This window comes from Nilaparvata lugens, chromosome 6 (assembly GCF_014356525.2).
Source record: "Nilaparvata lugens isolate BPH chromosome 6, ASM1435652v1, whole genome shotgun sequence".
Taxonomy (NCBI): domain Eukaryota; kingdom Metazoa; phylum Arthropoda; class Insecta; order Hemiptera; family Delphacidae; genus Nilaparvata; species Nilaparvata lugens.
In genome coordinates this window covers 18212098-18236365 of record NC_052509.1, presented here as the reverse complement: position 1 = coordinate 18236365, position 24268 = coordinate 18212098, and the positions used below count along the sequence as shown (strand labels likewise).

Below are 24268 nucleotides of genomic sequence, written 5' to 3'. Positions count from 1 at the left end.
TTTGTTATAACATTTAGGCCCGGTTCCACAAAATCCTGTTATTAATTTCACGAGAACCAATCAGAGAAGGATTATTTCAAAAGACGGATTCTCTGATTGGTTCTTGTGCAGCTTAAATTTTCTACCTAAACATTTTATTTAGCGAGAAATTATATTTTTCAATAATTTTATTATGAATTTTCATAATATGAAATATTTTGTTAATAAATTATTAATTCTACATTGTTAAAAGACATTCTGGAAACAGAACAACTCGAGAAAGAGATAGCGCTATCCGCTTTGTTGAACGATAGACAAGGATATTTATTATTTATGTTTCTACCTGTAAATAAGGGGAATCAATGGATAAATCTAGCGATAATAGTGAATACTGCTCCTATGGAAAGGACGTAGTGAAAATGAGCTACTACGTAATAGGTATCATATACCATTGCTAATCAAACACTGCCATTATAACGTGGACCTCACTATATAGGATAAAATTACAAATACAACAGAAGTGCTCCAATGCAAAGCATGAGTACTAATGAGAAATATTTTATCATTGCAAGGAAAGTACCTAGTGTGAGTGTGCCACACCGGTTTTCTTGTGTCTGATTTGTGTGTATTCCTCTATCTTGAGACATGGACATTTTCCAGTATAACTAAAATACTTCTCATTCATAATAATTTTCCAGGTTGCTTAATCTGAATTTACAGACTCAAGCAATCTGATGTACAGATTTAAGTTACTTTATGACATCTAACTAAAGGTCAGGATGAGTTTCAAGACACTGGGCCAAGTGAGGTTTGAAAATTAAAAAATAAACTTATAAGATTGAATATTCATTTTTTGGAACATACATATTTTACAAGTTTTTGATTCCTTAGAATCAGTTTTTCTTCAAATTTTGAACTGTATATAAACGCTTGAATCAATCAAAAATTATAAAGAGAACACGATCATTAAAGTTGCTCATTTAGTTATGTTCATAATGAAAAACATCAAAGAAATAAACCGATTTAATATGTACGGTACCTACTGAATAATTCAAAATGGAAGTCAATTTAATTGTGTTATCAGTTGATTATTGGATTTAAATTCACTCAATGGAATAGAATCCAATCAATATGAGGGCTGACATACGAAATTGAAACCTTTTATCAGATTATAACAGGAGTATGACCGGTAATTAAAGATTCCTCGAAGCGATAACGTACCGTATAGGTATTGTGTAATTGGAAAACTGTAGCCCAATCATGTGATAAAATGTAATTATTCAACCTTGCATATAGTGGATAGTAGTAGTATTGTTGCGTGCTGTCATTTCTTGTTTGTTTGTTCGTTTCCAATGTGTGTCATTCAGAAGTGATGATGCCACAAAGTTGAAGTTGGAACATCCAGGCAGCTCTGTTTCCTAGTTGCTGAAGATGGATACAAGAAGAAATAGAAATTGGACAAATGCTCAAGCTGCTTACCAAATCAATAGCAACTATTTAGTAAGTTCAGAAACTTGTTTAAATAATTTACTTGGAAACTGTGAGCCCTGCAAGCTAAGCATCTTCTTAATATGATGTCCAGTAGTAGTAGGCTATTTATTTTTCATTCCACTTTTGTAATAGAGATAAGAGATGTATCATATAGGAAAAAATCTGATAAATTATTTCAATAATCAATTTCTAGTATACTTATAATAATTTGTAGAACGAATTTGAGTTCAGTGATTAATAGTGTGATTTGAAAATTCTCAGACACTATGGCCCGGTTGCACAGAAGCCGGTTAAATTTTAATCCTGATTGATTTCACGAGAATCAATCAGAGAAGGCGTTCTTGAAAAGGCAGCATCTCTGATTGGTTATCGTGGAATTAATCTCGGTTAAATATTAACCGGCTTTTGTACAACCTGCACTATGAATATTGTCAGTAGAATAATACCAAATAGAGAAAATGTAGCATAAGTAGATATTCCATGGTATATAGGTAAATTATTATGTTCCAAATTTCAAGCCGGTTTCTTGTTAACTCAAGCCGATTACTGTCGACTACTGTCTATTTTATTACTGTTTTGGCCCGGTTAGAGTGTAAGACGGCCCAGTATGCTGGACTACCAGCGTCACATAGCTACACGAAAAAAACTACTAGGACTATCGGATTGAGTTAACAGTGTTTTGGAACATATTATAGACCCTATACCATGGGATATCTTCTTATTGTATCTTTACTCTATGATAATATCAGGCCATAATGCTATAACAACAGAAAAAAGGATAAGGCACTCGTTTTAATTAGGTGCTGATCTTGTATTCAAGGTACTTTCATGTAGTGAAGTTTTTCACTTACTTCAGCAACAATTTTTATATTTATTCTATTGACAATATCCTGTTGATTCTCTTCCAATAATTTATTTGATGCTGTGTTTGTGTAAATGAAATAATTAACAAAAATAAAAACGTATTTCATTAGGGCTACAGTAGACTTGATTTGTTAAAGAGTAATCCCATACCAGTAGACCTACCATTTTTTAAATATTTTTGTATTTTTATATAAAAACGTTTTTTTAAAGTGTACTATGGGATTGTTTCTCAACTAAATAAAAATAAATATTTGCAATCTTTTTAAAGTTTTTTTCGGCACAGAAAGTATATCATACCTACTTTAATTAATGTCATTGAAGTTCTCTCATATGCTATAATCCGAAATGTCATTTTTATCTCTGCGCTGATCTTTCACTTATAACTTATTTTGATGAGTTATACGTGAAAATAAATTTACTCTCCAATATTGATGATTAGTAGCAAATTAGTGAACAAAATAATTAATAATAGGCCTATATGTATATAATTTTCCAATTTAATTGACTAGTACTTACCTACACTTCTAATGGTTTTCCAAAACGCAAATAGTTTCGGCCAACCATGTCTGAAAAATCTATTCAAATCAAATTTATTCACTCAAAATCCATACAAAAATATGTTCATCAATCTATCAAATTCAAACACTATTGATCAATGATATTTAAATAGGAATGAATAAAGTAAATGGTATGGTATATTTATGTGTACGGTATATATTGAAAATGAAAAAAATGTAGGCTATATATATATAGTGGCTTTACGAATATAAGTTAAGTAGATAGGAATAAAACGTCTCATTCAAACTCAGACAAAGAATAATTGTTTATTTAATCAACATCATAATCTTAGCTATCTCCATAGAGATAGTGAAAGACGTCAGCTGAGGCTTCCGTAAATACCCCCCTCCAGTCTTTACTATCTCTATTATAGAGATGTAAATAGAACTCATAAAAACAAAACATGGAAAACAACATAATAAAAACATTTTGGAAATCTTTCCTTACTCATCTTCATTATAGTTCCTTTTCGATCTTCTAATCTCACTCAAATGCACAATTTCATGTCTACCTCGTCCATTGTTGTGTTGCTTTTTTACCTCCACTCGGTTCCTATGTAGTAGATCAATCACTTCATATGGTCCAACAAATCTATGATCCGATTTCGTTCTCTTGTGATGATTTTTCTTGAAGATTATGTCACCTACTTTTATTTTATTCATGTCTTCAGCCACCTCCAAATTATACTTTTTTGTCCTCCGAACTTTCTCGTTCATGATTTTTCTCTCCACTTCTCTATGCTCCTCTGGATGCTCAACTAACTCAAATGGTGAAAAATTTGTTGAAGAATGTATGCTACTATATATGCCAGAATAGCTCTTGCCATTGCTTCTTCCCCACAGATGTTTCTATCAACTTCTAATAAGTGCAAATGTTCAGTTAGCGTGCTATGTAAACGTTCCATCATTCCATGAGATTGCGGATGTCCTACTGTAGTGAAGTGGCTGTCGATACCAAGTTCCTCTAAAAGTTTTTGATCCGATTGTTGTCGAATTCTTTTCCTTTATCCATTAACAACATGTTGGGGGTATTGAAGAGCCCAAAAAATGCTAGTAAATTTTGTTCCATGCACTTGGCTGTTTTATTCTTTAAAATCCATGCAGAAGCAAGCCTTGTAAAACAATCGATTGTAGTAAGATACTTCAGTTTATTGTAATAGAAAATGTCAACTTGAATTATTTCTGCTGGTCTTGCGGGAGTAGTGTGACCATCTGAGGCGTCTTGTAAGGCTTTCTGTCATATTTTGCTATATTGCATGCTGCACACTTACCCAGCACATTTCTTATTGTTTTGGCCATATTCAGCCAATAATACTGCCGTTTCAGGTGTTGCAACGTTTCCTTTTCCCCTCTATGGTTGGTCCTTCCAATGTGATATTGTTCTACAACTTCTTGTTGTTCTCTTCTATCTTCAACTGTTTTAACTTGTCTATCACAAATTATCAAGTGTATTTTTGAGTCCCAGCATTCATCTTTATGAAAGCTCTTAATTTTATCAATAAAATCTTTTTCCTTGGAAAATATAAAATAAACTTTCCCTTACCATCAACTGCTTTATTGTATGTTTCAGTTCATCATCTGTCGCCTGAGGGCCAATTGTAATTGTATAAGTATGAATTGGGCCATAACGATGGGTAGTTTTTGTTATACCTCCAAAGTTTTGTCTTTCAAGAATTATTTGATTACGTTTATCATTTATAATGCAATTTTCCATAACTTCCAAATTAATTTGCTTCACTTGTAGAGGATTTATATTCCGAGATAAACAATCAGCAACTACATTATCTACTCCTTTAATGTGTTGAATTTTGAATGAGTAAACAGCCAATTTTTCTTTCCACTTGGTTATCCTGGCGGATGTTTCTTTCAGCTTATTCATCCATAAAAGTGGCATGTGATCTGTTCTTAGCACAAATTCATTTCCGTAAAGGTATGGTCTAAAATTCTCAACACACCATACAATAGCAAGAAATTCCCTTTCAATTGTACTATAACGCCTCTCGGCCGGAGTAAGTTTCCTGCTTGCAAAAGTAGGGAGGTTAAGCCGGTTCTGGAACCACCAGCAATGAGCAGCCTGATTTAACCTAACCTAACCTAACCTAACCTAACCTAACCTAACCTAACCTAACCTAACCTCCCCCAAACCTAGTCTCAGTCATTTTGTCTCTCACCATGACTCCTTCCCCAACCAATAGGAGAACAGGAAGCCTCCCACCATGATTTTCTCCCCAAAACAGGTGATGACAGGTGTGCTAAGAACAGGTGCAGCTGCTCTCACCAAAACCATAAAAAAATTTCCCATTTAAAATTCCCCTATTAAAAATTTTTTTATTCCCCATACTAAATTCTGGTATTTGATATTCTTAAGGTGGGTACTTTAAGTTTTATTGAGTTTCTTAGAATGTTTTTTTTTTCAACTTCAATTCTTGTATCCAATTGGTAATGTGGATATTCCATCCTCTAATACTATTCTCTTATCATCTTTGGAACAAAGAGCTTTTTTATTTATATATCCACTGTATAGACATGATGCTCTTTAGATCTGATGCAGGTATTATAGAAATAAAATAATTTCTTATGTTATTTCTGCATTCAGTTTCAATTTACTACCTTTCAATTATGTAGAAATTTTTGAGGATCCATCAAACAAAAAATAATATTAGTTTCTCACAAAAGTGCTATATTAAGAGTGGTGAGACATATTTCTGCAAGTCAACCACAGTTTTCTCTACCATATCCAAAGTTGTTGACCTAGATGAGTTGGGCCTTATAGCAACAGGTAACTTGATACCACAAGTCTTAAGAAAACAAGCAAACATAACCTGTAAGCTTCTCCCATACCCTGTTAAAGAGATACAGCCCTTGTCTCCTATCACAGTGCTATCAGCCAAGAAGCATAAGCTAGAACTGGATGAAATTGATCTAAAACGGAGGAAAATTGAGTTTTTCTTGAAGCCACACAGTCATTTAGGGAACAGCATGAGCAGCTAGCAGAATTTGAGAAAGAAATAGAAAATTTGAGAGAGAAACTTGAGCCATATTTCCATTCACATTGGCTAAATTTTGATCTAAGTGGAGTGTACAATGTGACTGCATTTACTGTGAATAATACTGGGAAATTCCCATATGTAGGTGTACTGGGGGAGAAAGATGATTTGAAAAAATGTTTACTTTGTAAAGGGGTGCCATAAAATGTTTTTATTAATGCATACAAAGCTATCGAAACTCTCAAAAAAATGGGTTATTTTGTAATCCCTTACAGTGACAAAAAAAAATAATTTGTCTACCAAGGGAAGAGAAAATTTGTGTAATTACAGTCAATGGTATGACAAGCTATAATGGTCATACATTTCCTAGAATAGAATCACTTAAGTTTCTGTCAGATGTTTGAAAAAAAAACTTAGAAGACACTCCCTTCACACGAAAAGAAGTGGAGCAGTATAATAACATCACAATGCTGGAAATTAAAGGTAAAGTGAAAGTGGGGGATTGCAGAAGATTAGAGAATCTACAAGAAGGAACAGAATTGGTCATTATTGCAATCAAACAGGTATGCTGTAGAAACAAGACGAGATATATTCTACAGTTTGAAAACCTTGAAGCATTGTATGTGTCAAACTATTGGTTAGAGGAAGAATTTGGAAAGCCAAACATAGATTTGAATTATAAAATTAGAATCAAGCTAGATGTTTTCAAATATACACCCAGTAGGAATAAGGAAAGAGTTACTTTCTGTATTTGATTGGACCATAGATATGCTTTGATGTATGTATAATAATTTAAAAATAAAGAAAATTATTGTGACATTGAGTGTTGACATTGACCTCTCCCCCCATCTCCGCATTCCTCTCTCATTTTTTTCTTTCCTGCTAAATGAGTGGAGGAGGAGGAGGAGGGGGAGGAGGGGGAGGAGGAGGAGTTAGGTTAGGTTAGGTTAGGTTAAATAAGGCTGCTCATCGCTGTCAGCAGCGATCGTCAGAATTTTCTCTTCCCTTGGTAGACAAATTATTTCTTTTTTGTCACTGTAAGGGATTACAAAATAACCCATTTTTTTGAGAGTTTCAATAGCTTTGTATGCATTAATAAAAACATTTTTATGGCACCCCTTTACAGAGTAAACATTTTTCAAATCATCTTTCTCCCCCAGTACACCTACATATGGGAATTTCCCAGTATTATTCACAGTAAATGCAGTTACATTGTACACTCCACTTAGATCAAAATTTAGCCAATGTGAATGGAAATATGGCTCAAGTTCCTCTCTCAAATTTTCTATTTCTTTCTCAAATTCTGCTAGCTGCTTATGCTGTTCCCTAAATGACTGTGTGGCTTCAAAAAACTCAATTTTCCTTCGTTTTAGATCAATTTCATCCAGTTCTAGCTTACACTTCTTGGCTGATAGCACTGTGATAGGAGACAAGGGCTGTATCTCTTTAACAGGGTATGGGAGAAGCTTACAGGTTATGTTTGCTCGTTTTCTTGAGACTTGTGGTATCAAGTTACCTGTTGCTACAAGGCCCAACTCATCTAGGTCAACAACTTTGGATATGGTAGAGAAAACTGTGGTTGACTTGCAGAAATATGTCTCACCACTCTTAATATAGCACTTTTGTGAGAAACTGATATTATTTTTGTTTGATGGATCCTCAAAAATTTCTACATAATTGATAGGTAGTAAATTGAAACTGAATGAAGAAATAACATAAGAAATTATTTTATTTCTATGCTGTGGGTCAGTGGGGAGCTTTACTTGTACTCCAGTCAATTTCTTGGTATTGCTATTACCCCAGTAAACATACTGTAGAAGATCATTATAGACCAAACAACAACTATTTTTCAAATTATCTGTCAGTTTTCTCCACATTTTAGCCAAGGATACAGAATAAATTGGAGCATTTTGGAAATAATTTCTACTATCTTTCAAAAGTGACAAGCTATCCTGAATTGGGTCCAAGGTTTTGCTATTGTCTCTATTTGTTAAACTGTAGTTATAGATTGTAGCTTCCAAACGTGTAATACCATGCATTTTGGCTGCAGGAGAAGTGAAAGTTTCCCGTAATCTTGTATCTGGACAGGCAATAAAGCCTACAATATGGTTACCTAACTGCTTATTTATACCAGGGCTTGTTATTTGACATACAAACTTATTATAAATTTTCACCCTCACATTACTATTAACCCAAGTCAAGCAATCAATCCCAACAGTTTTATTGTTATCTACTATCACATTATAGTCTTCTTTATATTCTCCTTGAAAGCAGAAACGATGATTTGTAGTTAGAAAGTCACACATCCCATTCTTGTTGAATATTCCAGCAAAGTCCTGTGTTATCTCCAAGTCTAGTAGATAGAAGTGCTCCTTCCTCAGCTGCTCCAATAATCTCGGTAGCTCTTCCATCAATGTAGCAATTGGGACGTCTGCAAGCTCCACTTTGTAAGGTATCCCTACTGGTTCCTGGTATTTTTGTTTCACCTCGTTGTAATTATCTTTGCCAAGCACTTGTAGAATCTTTTGAGACATAACACTTCCACTGTCCAATAGGTAAGGCAGCTTTGCTTTGACTCCATGTTTAGCTGACACCATATTAGAGAATTCACCTCTCAAATATAAGTTGAATGCACCACATATATCCTTTTTTAGAACGAAGCGTCTCTTATCCATTGCTTCACAATCATCTAAAGCACAGATTTTCACAAGCATTATATTGTCACAAAAAGGTTCTGTGATAGGCACAAGATTTGAGTCATCCTGCACAAACAGTTCTTCCCCAGCAGTGTAATCAATATTTCCAATGTCTGTCACAAGGTTGTCATCGCACAAGTTTTCTGATAGAAGCCACAAACCAAACCGCTCATTGGTAGGCTTGATTTATTACCACAGAGCATAGGCACATTAAACACCTTAGAAGTATCCATGTTTACTGCACCGTTGACACTATCAAACTGAACGAATGCAGATCAATGCAGTGGTATTTATAGTAAGAAAGTTGAGAAATGACGTCATACAGACTTATTGAGAGAAGATTTGGATGCTGTCAAAGACTGGTCATGTGACATGAGGTGGTGGAGTGGGGGTCGTTGAAACAGCCTTCGTTGAAAGCATAGCATGTGATGTTATTATACTGCTCCACTTCTTTTTGTGTGAAGGGAGTGTCTTCCAAGTTTTTTTTTTCAAACATCTGACAGAAACTTAAGTGATTCTATTCTAGGAAATGTATGACCATTATAGCCTGTCATACCATTGACTGTAATTACACAAATTTTTTCTTCCCTTGGTAGACAAATTATTTCTTTTTGTCACTGTAAGGGATTACAAAATAACCCATTTTTTGAGAGTTTCGATAGCTTTGTATGCATTAATAAAAACATTTTATGGCACCCCTTTACAAAGTAAACATTTTTTCAAATCATCTTTCTCCCCCAGTACACCTACATATGGGAATTTCCCAGTATTATTCACAGTAAATGCAGTCACATTGTACACTCCACTTAGATCAAAATTTAGCCAATGTGAATGGAAATATGGCTCAAGTTTCTCTCTCAAATTTTCTATTTCTTTCTCAAATTCTGATAGCTGCTCATGCTGTTCCCTAAATGACTGTGTGGCTTCAAGAAAAACTCAATTTTCCTCCGTTTTAGATCAATTTCATCCAGTTCTAGCTTATGCTTCTTGGCTGATAGCACTGTGATAGGAGACAAGGGCTGTATCTCTTTAACAGGGTATGGGAGAAGCTTACAGGTTATGTTTGCTTGTTTTCTTAAGACTTGTGGTATCAAGTTACCTGTTGCTATAAGGCCCAACTCATCTAGGTCAACAACTTTGGATATGGTAGAGAAAACTGTGGTTGACTTGCAGAAATATGTCTCACCACTCTTAATATAGCACTTTTGTGAGAAACTAATATTATTTTTTGTTTGATGGATCCTCAAAAATTTCTACATAATTGAAAGGTAGTAAATTGAAACTGAATGCAGAAATAACATAAGAAATTATTTTATTTCTATAATACCTGCATCAGATCTAAAGAGCATCATGTCTATACAGTGGATATATAAATAAAAAAGCTCTTTGTTCCAAAGATGATAAGAGAATAGTATTAGAGAATGGAATATCCACATTACCAATTGGATACAAGAATTAAAGTTGAAAAAAAAACATTCTAAGAATCTCAATAAAACTTAAAGTACCCACCTTAAGAATATCAAATACCAGAATTTAGTATGGGGAATAAAAAAGATTTCAATAGGGGAATTTTAAATGGGAAATTTTTTTATGGTTTTGGTGAGAGCAGCTGCACCTGTTCTTAGCACACCTGTCATCACCTGTTTTGGGGAGAAAATCATGGTGGGAGGCTTCCTGTTCTCCTATTGGTTGGGGAAGGAGTCATGGTGAGAGACAAAATGACTGAGACTAGGTTTGGGGGAGGTTAGGTTAGGTTAGGTTAGGTTAGGTTAGGTTAGGTTAAATCAGGCTGCTCATTGCTGGTGGTTCCAGAACCGGCTTATCCTCCCTACTTGCAAAAGCAACCGGTTTCTCATTTTGGGATAGTACACCTCCTATTGCTTCCCCACTAGCATCTGTTGTTAATGTAAAGGGTTGTTGAAGATCTGGAAACTGAAGTATAGGCGTTGAACAAATTGCTTCTTTACACTTTTCAACTGCTTGGATAACATCTGATGATATGTGGAACTTCACACCTCTTTTTAATAAGTTTGTTAATAGTTCAGTCATCTGTGCAAATTTGTGAATGAATTTTCTATAATAGCCGACCATGCCTAAAAATGTTCTTATCTCTTTCAAATTCTTTGGAATTGGAATGTCTTTTATTGCACTAATTTTCTGGCTGTCAGGACGAACTCCACTTTCCGAAATCACATGACCCATGAATTTCACTTCAGATTGACACAAGTTAGTTTTTTCCTTTGACAGCTTAAGGCCAAACTTCCTTATTCTTTCAAATAACTGTGTGAGATGTGCTTTATGATCTTCGAGATTCTTGCTGAACACAATGATATCATCCATGTAGATTTGTATTGCTTCTTCATTTATGTCTTCTAAAAACTCATCCATCAGCCTTTGAAACGTTGGTACTGCGTTTTTCAACCCAAAAGGCATCCTTGTATATTCATAATGTCCTCTCTCAAAGCTAAATGCTGTCTTCTCCATGTCCCTTGGATTCATTCTTATTTGATGGTATCCCGACTTTAGATCCAGAGTGCTGAAAACTTTAGCTCCGTGCATTCTGTCAATCATATCCTCTAGCCTTGGAAGGGGATATCTCTCCAACTCTGTTTGATCATTTAAAACTCTGAAATCTACAACCACCCTATGTTTTGGCGGTTCTCCAGGGGAAGACTTTTTTGGTACAACCCATAATGAAAAACATCAAAGAAATAAACCAATTTAATATGTACGGTACTGAATGATTCAATGGAAGTCAATTTAATTGTGTTATCAGTTGATTGGGTTTGAATTCACTCAATGGAATATAATCCAATCAATATGAGGACTGACATACGAAATTGAAACCTTTTATCAGATTATAACAGGAGTATGGCCGGTAATTAAAGATTCCTCGAAGTGATAACGTACGGTACCGTGTATTGTGTAGTGAGAAAACTGTAGCCTATTCATGTGATAGAATGTAATTATTCAACCTTTCATATAGTAGATTGTTGCGTGCTGTCATTTCTTGTTTGTTTTTCCAATGTGTGTCATTTAGAAGAGATAATGCCACAAAGTTAATGTTGAAACATCCAGGTACCTATAAGTTTCCTAGTTGCTGAAGATGGATACAAGAAGAAATAGAAACTGGACAAATGCTCAAGCTGCTTACCAAATTAATAGCAACTATTTAGTAAGTTCAGAAACTTGTTTCAATAATTTACTTGGTAACTGTGCGCCCTGCTATCGGAGCATCGTCTTAACATGATGCCCAGTAGTAGTATTTATTTTTCATTCCACTTTTGTAATAGAGATGAGAGATGTATCATATAGAAAAAACCGATAAATTATTTCAATAATCAATTTCTAGTATACTTATAATAATTTGTAGAACGAATTTGAGTTCAGTGATTAATAGTGTGGTTTGAAAATTCTCAAACACTATGGCCCGGTTGCACAAAAGCCGGTTAAATTTTAATCCTGATTGATTTCACGAGAATCAATAAGAGAAGGCGTTCTTGAAAAGGCAGCATCTCTGATTGGTTATCGTGGGATTAATCTCGGTTAAATATTAACCGGCTTTTGTGCAACCTGCACTATGAATATTGTCAGTAGAATAATACCATAGAGAAAATGTAGCATAAGTAGATATTCCATGGTATATAGGTCAATTATTATGTTAAAAAATTTCAGATTTCTTGTTAACTCAAGCCGATTACTGTCGACTACTGTCTATTTTATTACTGTTTGGCCGAGTTAGAGTGTAAGACGGCACAGTATGATGGACTACCAGCGTCACATAGCTACACGAAAAAAAAACTACTTGGACTATCGGATTGAGTTAACAGTGTTTTGGAACATATTTGAGACCCTATACCATGGGATAACTTCTTATTGTATCTTTACTCTATGATAGTACATAATATCAGGCCATAATGCTATAACAACAGAAAAAAGGATAAGGCACTCGATTTAATTAGGTGCTGATCTTGTATTCAAGGTACTTTCTTGTAGTGAAGTTTTTCACTTACTTCAGCAACAATTTTTATATTTATTCTATTGACAATATCCTGTTGATTCTCTTCCAATAATTTATTTGATGCTGTGTTTGTGTAAATGAAATAATTAACAAAAATAAAAACGTATTTCATTAGGGCTACAGTAGACTTGATTTGTTAAAGAGTAATCCCATACCAGTAGACCTACCATTTTTTAAATATTTTTGTATTTTTATATAAAAACGTTTTTTTAAAGTGTACTATGGGATTGTTTCTCAACTAAATGAAAATAAATATTTGCAATCTTTTTAAAGTTTTTTTCGGCACAGAAAGTATATCATACCTATTTTAATTAATGTCATTGAAGTTCTCTCATATGCTATAATCCGAAATGTCATTTTTATCTCTGCGCTGATCTTTCACTTATAACTTATTTTGATGAGTTATACGTGAAATAAATTTACTCTCCAATATTGATGATTAGTAGCAAATTAGTGAACAAAATAATTAATAATAGGCCTATATGTATATAATTTTCCAATTTGATTGACTAGTACTTACCTACACTTCTAATGGTTTTCCAAAACGCAAATAGTTTCGGCCAACCATGTCTGAAAAATCTATTCAAATCACATTTATTCACTCAAAATCCATACAAAAATATGTTCATCAATCTATCAAATTCAAACACTATTGATCAATGTTATTTATAGGAATGAATAAAGTAAATGGTATGGTATATTTATGTGTACGGTATATATTGAAAATGAAAAAAATGTAGGCTATATAGTGGCTTTACGAATATATTTATATTATAGTGGTTGATAAATAACGATTATGATCTTATTGTCTGTTTCATTTTTTGTTTCTCATTTCAGGATCAATATCCATCAGTTCGATTTCAAAATGCTAAAAATGTGCGTCCGATAAACGTAAAACAGTACAAAGGGGATGAAAATAAGCAGCCGAACTTCAATAAAAAAAGAGCCGGAGAGCAAGATGAGAAAGTAGTGAAGAAAAAAAAGAAAGAGTATTCAATTTTCAAACAATTTTGTCAAGAAACTTCTTTCCATGGTTTCAATTATCTGGGTGAAGAGAATAGGTCAAATCTTGAAAGGTGAGATTCCTTTCAATCAAGCTCCTTTATTTTCAAGATTGAGGTGTATTTATGAAATAAATTAGGTAGGAAATAGCCAGCCTCTACATTACCACGAAAAATTATCTGAGATACGGTATAGCTGTAAAAATTAGGTGTAAAGGGTACAAAGCTTAACACAAAAAATGTGTCGAGAATTCACTACAAATAGCCTGCATAATACTCTGCAAAAGGCTCATACACCGTCCCACAAAGAGGTTTACACGTTTAATTTTATATTACGTGCCCATTCATGTACTGAACATTTTTAAATTTTACACAGTCTACAAAGTAGGTTCTGAAAAAATTCTGGGAAAATTTCAGCTCCCTAACCTTCGTAGAAACAAAATGGCGGCATATTGAAAATTTTACCAATTTGCTTCCTATAAAAACTACCTACTTTCATGGGTTATTTTCTGATTTGTTTACTACGTTGCGGTAGTCTTGGCTCATTTGATGGTACTAGTAATGGATCAAGCAATCTCCCAACAAGATGGTGCTCCACCTCATTTCGCAAATCATATCAAGCAATTATACTAAACGACAAACATAATGGCCGTTGGATTGGACGTGGGAGTGATTTTTTAGATTGGCCACCCCGATTCCCAGATTTAACTGTTTGTGACTCCTATTTATGGGGTTACTTGAAGGAAAAATTTATACCCATAGCTTCAATAATTATGAGGAACTAAAACGATCAATAGAAGAGGAACTTCTCCGGATACCACGGAGTTTCTTTTTAAGAGCTTACGAATCATTTCTTAAGCGCTGTTATCAGTGCGTTGCTGTGGATGGATTTCAATTTGAATAATTTTGGACTTTGAGGTTTTCATTAGGCTATGTTCTACTTTTTTATTTGAAAGTCAAATTGCCCTAAAGTGCAACAATAAAAATATTTTATGAAATAAAAACACTTTTTTGATGTTCTTAAAGTATTGTTTTCAATGAGCCACCATTTTGTTTGTACGAAGGTTAGGGAGTTGAAATTTTCCCAGAATATTTTTAGAACCTACTTTGTAAACTGTGTTAAATTTGAAAAAGTTCGGTGCATGAATGGGCACGTAATATAAAATGAAACGTGTGAACCTCTTCGTGGGACACGGTGTTTAGTAAATCCAAAGATTTTCCAGTGAGTTTCACTTCAAATTTTCAGCATTCCTCACGGATAACATTAAAGCTTTCCATTCAACTGAAGCTGCCAGTTTAAAGTAAATCTCAATGTCGTAGATAGTTATTAGATTTTGCTGTTAGTTTGAAGTAAAGTAAAAAATATAATGGCAGTCATTCTAATTAACGTCATCATCATTATCATCATAATCCTAGCCTTCTCCCATCTCATTTTTGGGGTCGGTTCTCCGAATCAATTTGCGCTATTCTTCTCTGTCTTTTGTCATTTCCAGGTTTCGTCTTCATATCTCTACACATTGTGCTCGCCCATATCATTCTAATCTATATTATATGATTTCCACTAAGTTCCTAGATACAAATACGTACAGTATCAATTACTTTTTCATCATAAATGTTCATGTTGGAATTTTTCCACAATTTCAGAGCATTCTGGATAATCGTGCTGGCGTTTTTCTACTACGAATCTGTCCAGCTACTAATTCACGGCTATCGGATGTTCAGCACCCGCACTGTCATCATCAACATAGATGGATCGCCTCCTCTAGTCTCCGATATACCTTTCCCTGCACTCACCATATGCAGCTCAAACCAAATCACCAAATCTGGGCTGGAAAGGGTGCAAAACGACGAGCAGTTGAGGTGATGTCAAATAGAATCAGTCAATAACCATTCAGATGTTAATCAAATGATTTTTATAATAATGATAATTATGTAATATAATTGAAACCGGCCAATGACCATCGTTCAAACACGTCAACAGACCACCCAAAATGTCCTTATTATCTACTAGTAGTTCTGTGAACAGTAGACCTCACGCAGTATTCTCATCCACAAGTAACTGATTTAAACCAAAGACCTTAAAGAGATATGTTCAAGACCTTAAAGAGATGCATCTTCAAGGTCTTTGATTTAAACTATAGACCTTATGGAAATACAGCAATAGACTGGCTTCTTCACACATCTGTGTAATCACTTGTCAGCTGATTTATGATGAATAATCCTATAGTCTGATTTTTACTCTAATATTGGCGTATGAAGGAGACTCCTTTTTCCTTTTATATATCATCCTTGAAATGCAAAATTTCAAAAAACCTTGTAAAAACGTCGACGCGCAATTAAAAAAGAAACATACCTGTCAAATTTCATGAAAATCTATTACCGCGTTTCGCCGTAAATGCGCAACATATAAACATATTAAGAGAAATGCCAAACCGTCGACTTGAATCTTAGACCTCACTTCGCTCGGTCAATGATTCCACCAACAATTGTGGGACATTCTGAGTTAGGCTACTGTTTTGACTTGATGGAACGATCATCAGTGGCAAGCAGTGATCATAAGAGGCAAGCAGTGCAGTACAGTGATCAGAATCTCTATGTCAGACGAACTTAAAAAAGGTATTTTTAAGATGAGAGACCGATTGCCAGAATAAGTACCGGTACCGTATATAACTACTTAACATTTTTCTCTTCCTCTCATGTAAACAATTATTATTTACGTTCTATTTTATTGCAGAGAGCACAAGGATGACATCATTTCACATTTGTGTCAAGTCTACAGAAACCATGAAACATCAAATGAAAATGCAAGTAAACGAATGGATAGTAGAGTGATCACCAATTTCTTACAGAAGGTGAATTACTTTATTACACCTCATTGAACTATACTTCATCAATACATGATACTCTATAACATTTTATCTAGTGGATCTGTAGCCTGAATACTAAAACTTGATAGATTTCTCAAAGTATTACTTCCTCTGACTGTATGCAGGAAATTCCGATAGTCGATTAACTTTTAAAATAACTACTCTAGGCTGATTGTACGAAAAATCTTGTATGGAATATTTTTTAAATATTGGCCACTGTACGGTATATAATTGGCGAAAACCAATTTCTATGCCTAATCCAATAAATTAGATTCTATTATATTCATTCATCAACATAATCATCATAATAATTTAAACATAGTATGCATTATTCAATTCATTCAAAATTTTACAGGTTGGTTCCTTAAACTGTACAAAAACAATAATTGAACAATTGTGGCTTTCATCACTACAGGAGGATAATTGTCATAATATGCAACAGATTGTAACATTCTTCGGGGTTTGTCATACATTCAACATGCTACCTCTAGATCAACTCTACACTGAATCGTTCTACCATAAGTGAGTACGGGTACAATATTTTCCCCAAACCCCATTCTTCTGGCTAGAACAGAAAATAACCATTAGAAACAATAATTGTACTCGTATGTTACACAATTTTATTTGTGTGATTTTTGAAGCATTTTATTCACTGAATCACCTTGGACTTAATCGGATTACTATTTAAAATATTAGAATCATTACAATCAATTTTTAAACCATCTATTACTTTTATTGATTGATTAAATTTAAGGACAAGTGAGTTGAAAAAATAAAAAAAAATCACTCATACATTTTCTATATACCAACAGTTCAAGTGAGGATATAAACATTGAAGGATGTCAACTCAATTATTTTGTAATTTGCTTGTGAAGTTCCATAACTAAGGAGTGCTTGAATGGATAAGTAAAATAGATTTTGATTTCATTAATTCTATAACGTTTTTCACAGTCACTACAAACATCAGATGAATAATATTACAAGTGGAGTGCCGGGCTTGGGAGTGTCATGGACACCTGAAACCGGCTACAAAAAGTCGGCCAACTTCAAGAGCATGGAGGTTGAGATTCCTTACAGAACAACTGGGGTCTCTCTAGTTCATAGTCTCATAATTTTTGCCGATATTCAGGAGAATGACTTCACCCCCGTCTGCAACCAAGGAACAAAAGGATTTTTCGTGAGTATATTCCTTTTCAATTTTCCACATTTTCTCTTTATAGTTTATCATAATATAAAAATGGTATCAGATATAGGCTAATAAACGGTGACACAGAATAACGGAATTAGTTTATTCAAACTAATCTAATAAAGTTCAAGACTTGCCATTTGAGAATTATAAATAAAATCTATAACTTTTTGACAATTACTTCTTTAAGATGGCTTCCTCCTGAACGAATACACTCTTGAAATCTGTGTTGACGATTCCTCATTGATTGCTGCAACATCTGCGTTCCATTGTACCATGATCTGTCCACTTGCGATTTATTTTTGTGGAGCTATCTCAAATCAAACGTTTTCACAACTTAACCAATAACTGTGGTTGAATAATAACAGACAATTCAAAATGAAATTAACAATATCCCAGCTGAAATGTTGCAGCAATCATTCAGGAATCTCAACACAGATTTCAAAAGTGTATTCGTGCTGGAGGAAGCCATCTTGAAGAAGTAATTGTCAGAAAGTGATAGATGTGAAGTTTTCAATTAGGATTGGATCCATAAAATCAAACTAATTATCTACACTCATTATGGTATACGGTACTTTCACAGTGCAATATATTATTAGTATACTGTTGTGGGCAAAGTTGAGACTATATCATCACCATATTCTACTCAACCCTACTTTTTTTCGTTTTATTTATTTTTTCAGTCATGTACAATTACTACAATTTTTACACTTTTGTAAGAAGGCGCAACAGTGGAATACTGTTGCCCAAAACTGGATTACTTGGAATTTATTCTTGTAGGTATTTTCTGTATTGTTTTATCAATATTATGTTTTAAGTGCTACTATTTGGGCTTTACCTGCTGCACCCGACGTTGTAGTTTTTCATTGAATAAACTCACAATTTCAATTCAAAACTTCTCCATAATCATACAATAAAATAGTTATTTGTATAAATCTAGAGTGAAAAATACAGCTTTTTCTCCCTGGGAGAAAGTTTGATGCCTGAGGCGAAGCCGAGGGCAACATTTTCCGAGGTAGAAAAAGCATTTTTCACTTGTGATGTACACAACATTTTTCCGCCACCTACACTTTATAAAAACTGCGAATAAATGTACTTTTCCTACAGTTACCTTGAAAAGTGACCATTCCTGCACTGATTCCTACAGAACGCAAAGAATCTCTTTTCCGCTCTAGTGCGCAAAGTATTACTTTGCGTACTCTTAATACTTTGCGTATTATCTTGCAGCTATCCCAATCAGCTGTTGACATTGTTGGCGTGTATTTTGAATGCAAATTTGTTCTATCTATATTTTTTCTGATTTTCAAATAAATAAAAATGGGAACTCATTAAATTATACATTTTGAATATTATTAATTATTCATTATTTCAAATAATATTTTTTTCATTCTTAAATTGATTGGTTGAAAAATTATTTAGAAATTGAGATTTACTCAAAATTATTCAAATTAATTGGATTAATTTAATTTTTAATTTGAATAAATTATCGATTATTAATTTCCAATTGGATTATCAAGTTTAAAATAAATTAGAGTTGTTATTAATAACAAAATTATACAGACAAACATTTGATTGATTTCTGCCATCATTTTACCCAAAATCAACCACTTCTCATATTCAATGGTAACTGTAGGGAAAATTTAATGTGAAATACGAGGGCTATTTTTTTCAACTTCCGATGTGGTATAAAAAAGGAACTAGTGAGAGTAATTGAATGAATTTATTATCAAAAATTATTTACATTATTAGTTACTTCTCAACATAGTCACCATTCAGATTGAGGCATTTTTCATACCTGGGTACAAGCTTCTTAATACCTTGTTAATAGAAGTTAGCTGCCAGTGATTTGAGTTGGTTTTTCACAGCATCGGAAGCTCTGCCCTCCTAGCATTTTCTTCAGTTGCGGGAAAAGGTGATAGTCGCTTGGTGCTAAGTCTGGGCTATACGCCGGATGGTCAAAAACGTCCCATTTAAACCCGTCAAGAAGATGCTTTGTCACAGCAGCACTGTGAGGACGGGCGTTGTCACCCTTGGCCCCCTTCATCATGAATGTCAACTCGTCCATCTTTAAATTTCCTACACCAATCACGCACTGCACTGTCACTCATAAAGCTTTCACCATATACTTGTTTCATTCTACGGTGAATTTCTGCTGCGGATAACCCTTCAGCTTGCAAAAAACGAATTACACTTCGCAACTCACACTTGGCGGGAGATTCTATCATATTAGCCATGTTCATGTGTTGCTAGATGAACTGGTAATGACGACAGATGGCCGAAAACGATTGAGGTTATAGTGTGAGATGTGCATAGTCAGCTGCCGCGCATTTTTGGCCAATGCCGCTCGCATTACCATCTAGCGGCAGGATCGGAAGTTGAAAAAAATAGCCCTCGTACATGAGCAAAGTTCCTCTGCTGGACTCAAGAAAATATTCCGCCCTCGCCTACGGCTCGTGCGTAAACGTTTCTTTCGGTGCAGCAAACTGTCACTTTGCGCACTAGTTGCACAAATAACTATTAATGAGTTTTTAATGATGAATGTGTGTCATCTTTTCAGATAATCGCACATAATCCTGCCGAGCTACCGGGACTGCCACATCAAACCAGTTTTATACCGAGTGACAGGACTTCAATTTTGAAAGTGAAGACCACCACACACAAACTTGACAAACGTTTAGTCAGTTGGAAGCCAAAAGAGAGACAATGCTACCTTGAAAGAGAAAGGAGCCTCAAATTTTTCAGATACTACACCGAACAGAACTGTCGCCTGGAATGTCAAACTAATTTCACACTGCTCTTGTGCGGATGTGTACCATTCTACTTACCTCGTAAGTTTGTAATTTCAATTTTTCCGATTAGATTATGTTGCTGAAAAATGAACTGCAAAGAATGGGGATAAATTGAAAATGATGAGCCTATATAAGGTGTGTTTACTCTAGGGCGGGCTCAACTTTGAAAGCTCTACGACCTACCGCAATAACAAAGAAATTATTGAAGTTAATGTAACACTCAATGTAAAAATCAAGTCAACGATTGAGAAATAATTAGCTTATGGTACATATTTTTATTTACATTTTCTCTCTATTACATTTTTTCAATATTATTAAATTTACTTTCATTCAATAATTTACCTACATTTTTCTTCCAGACTTTACAAGCACATCTATATGTGGTCCAGCAAAGGAATCCTGTTTTAAAACATTGTGGTGTAAGTATAGGAATTACAGGTCTATGGTAAAGTATCAAATATAGGATACATTATGAAAAGTATTCATTGTAACATTATCGAGAAATAAAAAAAGTTATTGCTTCATCCAATCACCTTCAAGCAATATAATTGGAAATTGTTCCTTATACTACCTCTATTCAGTTTATTAATTAATACGTTCATTCAACTTACCACTTATCAACTCATATGCGCAATCTCTTTTGAATGTCAATAAACACGTTTAGCTATTGGTGTACAAATGAAACTTTTTTCAACTATTCAAAAACAATCTACACAGCAACGAAATTTATGGTCCATCATTTAAAATTATTATTTCTCCATTATTTCAGCAAAAGTTTCACCTCTACAAACCAATAGAATCTGTAAGTGTCTACCATCTTGTACTGAGCTGACATTCAACATAGACTTCACAAACTCTGAAAAAAATCAAACAGATTCTGCAGTTTTGAAAGTAATGTAAGTGTATCGTGACATTCGTTTTAAAAAATCATTGTTTATTTCAACTGAAATTATAATTTCAAAAATCAATCTAATTATCAGTTAAAATATGAATGACATATGGGCTCACAATATGAATGTATTACCTTAAATATTATTGTGTCAATCCTATAGTCGTTAGGTCATGTCAGAGGCCCTGAAATAGATCAGTTGCGACCTGAAAACTCTGACATAAGACCTGAGCCAGCCAGGTCACTCCATATTATTATAATGGCAATATATCTTATGAACGATATTCATATGGTCGGTCCTCTTGTAATGAAAAGAGATTCTTTCGAATGAATTTCCTCTTTTGGATGAATATCACGTTTTTTATGATTTGGAAACATATATAAATAAATATAATTTATGTTGAAGATAATTCAACTTATTTTTCAATATGTTACTCTCTTATAATCGCTTCCTTTTGAATGGAATATATCCCTTGGTTTCATGAATTATTAGAATTTCTGGTTACAGTGGAAAATTCTCAATCAATGGTTCCTCAACATAAACAGTTATTCTCAAATATTATTCTTAGTCCCAGCTATTTCTCTTTCTGTAATTATTTGCAGGGCCAAGGGTTCCACCAAGATCCAGATGTTTTATAAAGATAAGGTTGTTGCAAGCTACAGAAGACTTCTTCTCTTTGACTGGAATGATGGAGTTGGTGAGTTTCAGAGGAAATCAACTTTAAAAATAGTTTTGAATAAGTTAATAATTATGAAATTTTATAATAAAAGCTTATGTTGTAGATATGCTGTTTTAGATGACATATTGTTGGAAGGCAATCTTTATTATTGGTGCTAGGCCAGTAATTTATTCGTCAAGACATTATTATGTAAAATATCAAAATTTCTGGAATGGTGAACAATAGCAGGTCATTCCTGTGAAAATAATAACATTTGATCATGATTAACGTTGAAAAATTAATTTATTTCAGTAATAACCATGTAATGATAACTACTGTGATGATTGCAACGAACTAGTCATTACATTGACGATTGTAGGAATACAAATACACTTAGAAATTGTATAATACGCATCCCGTAGCTTTTCCTCTTTGAAACAGCATAATTATGGGCATTGTATGGTTCGCGGGGTGATATTCCTTCTTTTAGAAAAACATGCTCCAGAGTCCCTATAGTGAGGTCCACGTTATAATGGCAGTGTTTGATTAGCATGGTATTCCTATCTTTGTCTATCATTCAACAAAGCCGATAGCGCTATCTCTTTCTCGCTTCGTTCTGTTGCCAGATCGTCTTTTAACAATGTAGAATTAATAATTAATTAACAGAATATTTCATCTTAATCATGGAAATCCATTATGAAATTATTGAAAAATATAACTTCTTGCTTAATAAAATATTATTGATTATTTTAAACGAGAATTAACCGTTAATAATACATCAATAAACCTGTCTATAGAAGGCATTGAGAAGAGAGAGGATCGGCAACGTTTTTCTCCTATCTTTCTCCTCTGTCATTATAACTTTGACTTCACAATAGATCTCTAGATGGAGGGAGCTCCCTACAGAGTTGATGTCGATGTTTTTGAACGGGTAGTATTATAGTATAGAGGCTTTCCGCCGATAGGCAAAGCTACAGGAGTCCGGGTCCTATAATACCTATGCTGACGATCATATTATAAATAAAGAGATATTCCCTTCAAAATGTCAGCATTGGTTGAATGGGTCATGCTAACAGTTCGTGAATATCACTATAAAAATAAATTGGATCTCGCTCTAGAAATAAAATTGTTAAGGTTTTATTGAGTTTCGCTTTTAGACATAAACTTAATGCTTCCCTTGCTTTCAGCTCTCCTGGGCGGAATAATGTGTCTGTTTTGTGGAGGCAGTTTTCTCAGTTTCTTCGAGCTGATCAATTTCTTCATTTTTCGAGTCATCAAACCAAAGAAACCCGAAAATGAAAAGGTTTTGAAAAACTCACCCAAAATAGTTGCTGATAGGTATTGAGTTCGCCAAACTGATATGCATTACATTTACATTTATTACATTCCTTAGTAACAACATCAAATTAATGATTGGGAGAGAATCAACAGGATAAACCCAAAACTGTTCCTCTCCCTAATTTTGATAAAAATAGTCCAAATGAGGTTATGAAAACACTTTTATAAAGATCACAAAAATTTACAGTCCAAATATACATTATACTAAAAATTTTGTATCTCGGTTGATGAGAAATATGAAACAAATTATTATTACACTTGAAAATGCATTAATAAATTGAAAAATATTAAAAAACATGTTGCATGTTGGCTTGTTTCAATTTATTGCTTCAAAAAAGGCCAATTGCTGAGGGTGATGCTCAAACGAGATTCAGTCTTGTGCGTGGGAAGGATGATGATGAGGGTTGAGTGGACGCAACCTACAGATTTAGATTGCTTCCGAATCACCGAGAGGTGATTATAAACTCTTAAATGCAAACCCCAACCCAATGGTGTCAACTTAGTACAAAGTAGAAAATAATATAAGTTTTGTTAAATAAAACTCGCGCTCACAGGCGACCAAAAAGGATATTACAAGTGAGAAGTATGGAAATTTCTTGTTTTTGTATTTCCTTATTTCCTATTTTCTATTACTTACACTACATCTCCTTATTTCCTTACTTATAGTATGATAATGTAATTGAATATGATATTATATAATATACTGTATTGTATCTTGAGACATATTTAGAAACTGCTAAAAAAATTGATAAAATTTTGTTGCATTATTGTTGATATAGTGAAACTCGTCTATCAATTAAACTAATAAGGCTATGCCACACAAACAATGTGATGTGACTTGATAAAAATAAACATTTTATAAATATTTTCTGTAATGTGACTTACATAAAAATAAACATTACTGTTGAAAAATTCTAGTTTTATTCACTTGTGGAACTTGATGG

At 33.9% G+C, this 24268-nt stretch overlaps 1 protein-coding gene across 2 annotated transcripts; it reads left to right on the top strand.

Moving 5' to 3' along the window:
* The first annotated feature begins 1375 nt into the window (after window positions 1–1375).
* On the top strand, window positions 1376–24137 carry LOC111048845 (pickpocket protein 28-like). 2 transcript variants are annotated; one of them, XM_039430313.1, is made up of 12 exons: window positions 1376–1479; window positions 13433–13671; window positions 15241–15456; window positions 16331–16448; window positions 16819–16985; window positions 17415–17640; window positions 20207–20477; window positions 20798–20857; window positions 21208–21334; window positions 21931–22025; window positions 23174–23347; window positions 23625–24137. In XM_039430313.1, exons 1-11 carry the CDS (start codon window positions 1411–1413, stop codon window positions 23329–23331), a joined length of 1746 nt encoding a protein of 581 aa, XP_039286247.1. In that variant the 5' UTR covers window positions 1376–1410; the 3' UTR covers window positions 23332–23347; window positions 23625–24137. The 2 variants fall into 2 exon arrangements, with proteins under 2 accessions (XP_039286247.1, XP_039286248.1); XM_039430314.1 differs by lacking the exons at window positions 21208–21334; window positions 23625–24137 and having other exon boundaries at window positions 23174–23331.
* The last annotated feature ends 131 nt before the right edge of the window (window positions 24138–24268 follow it).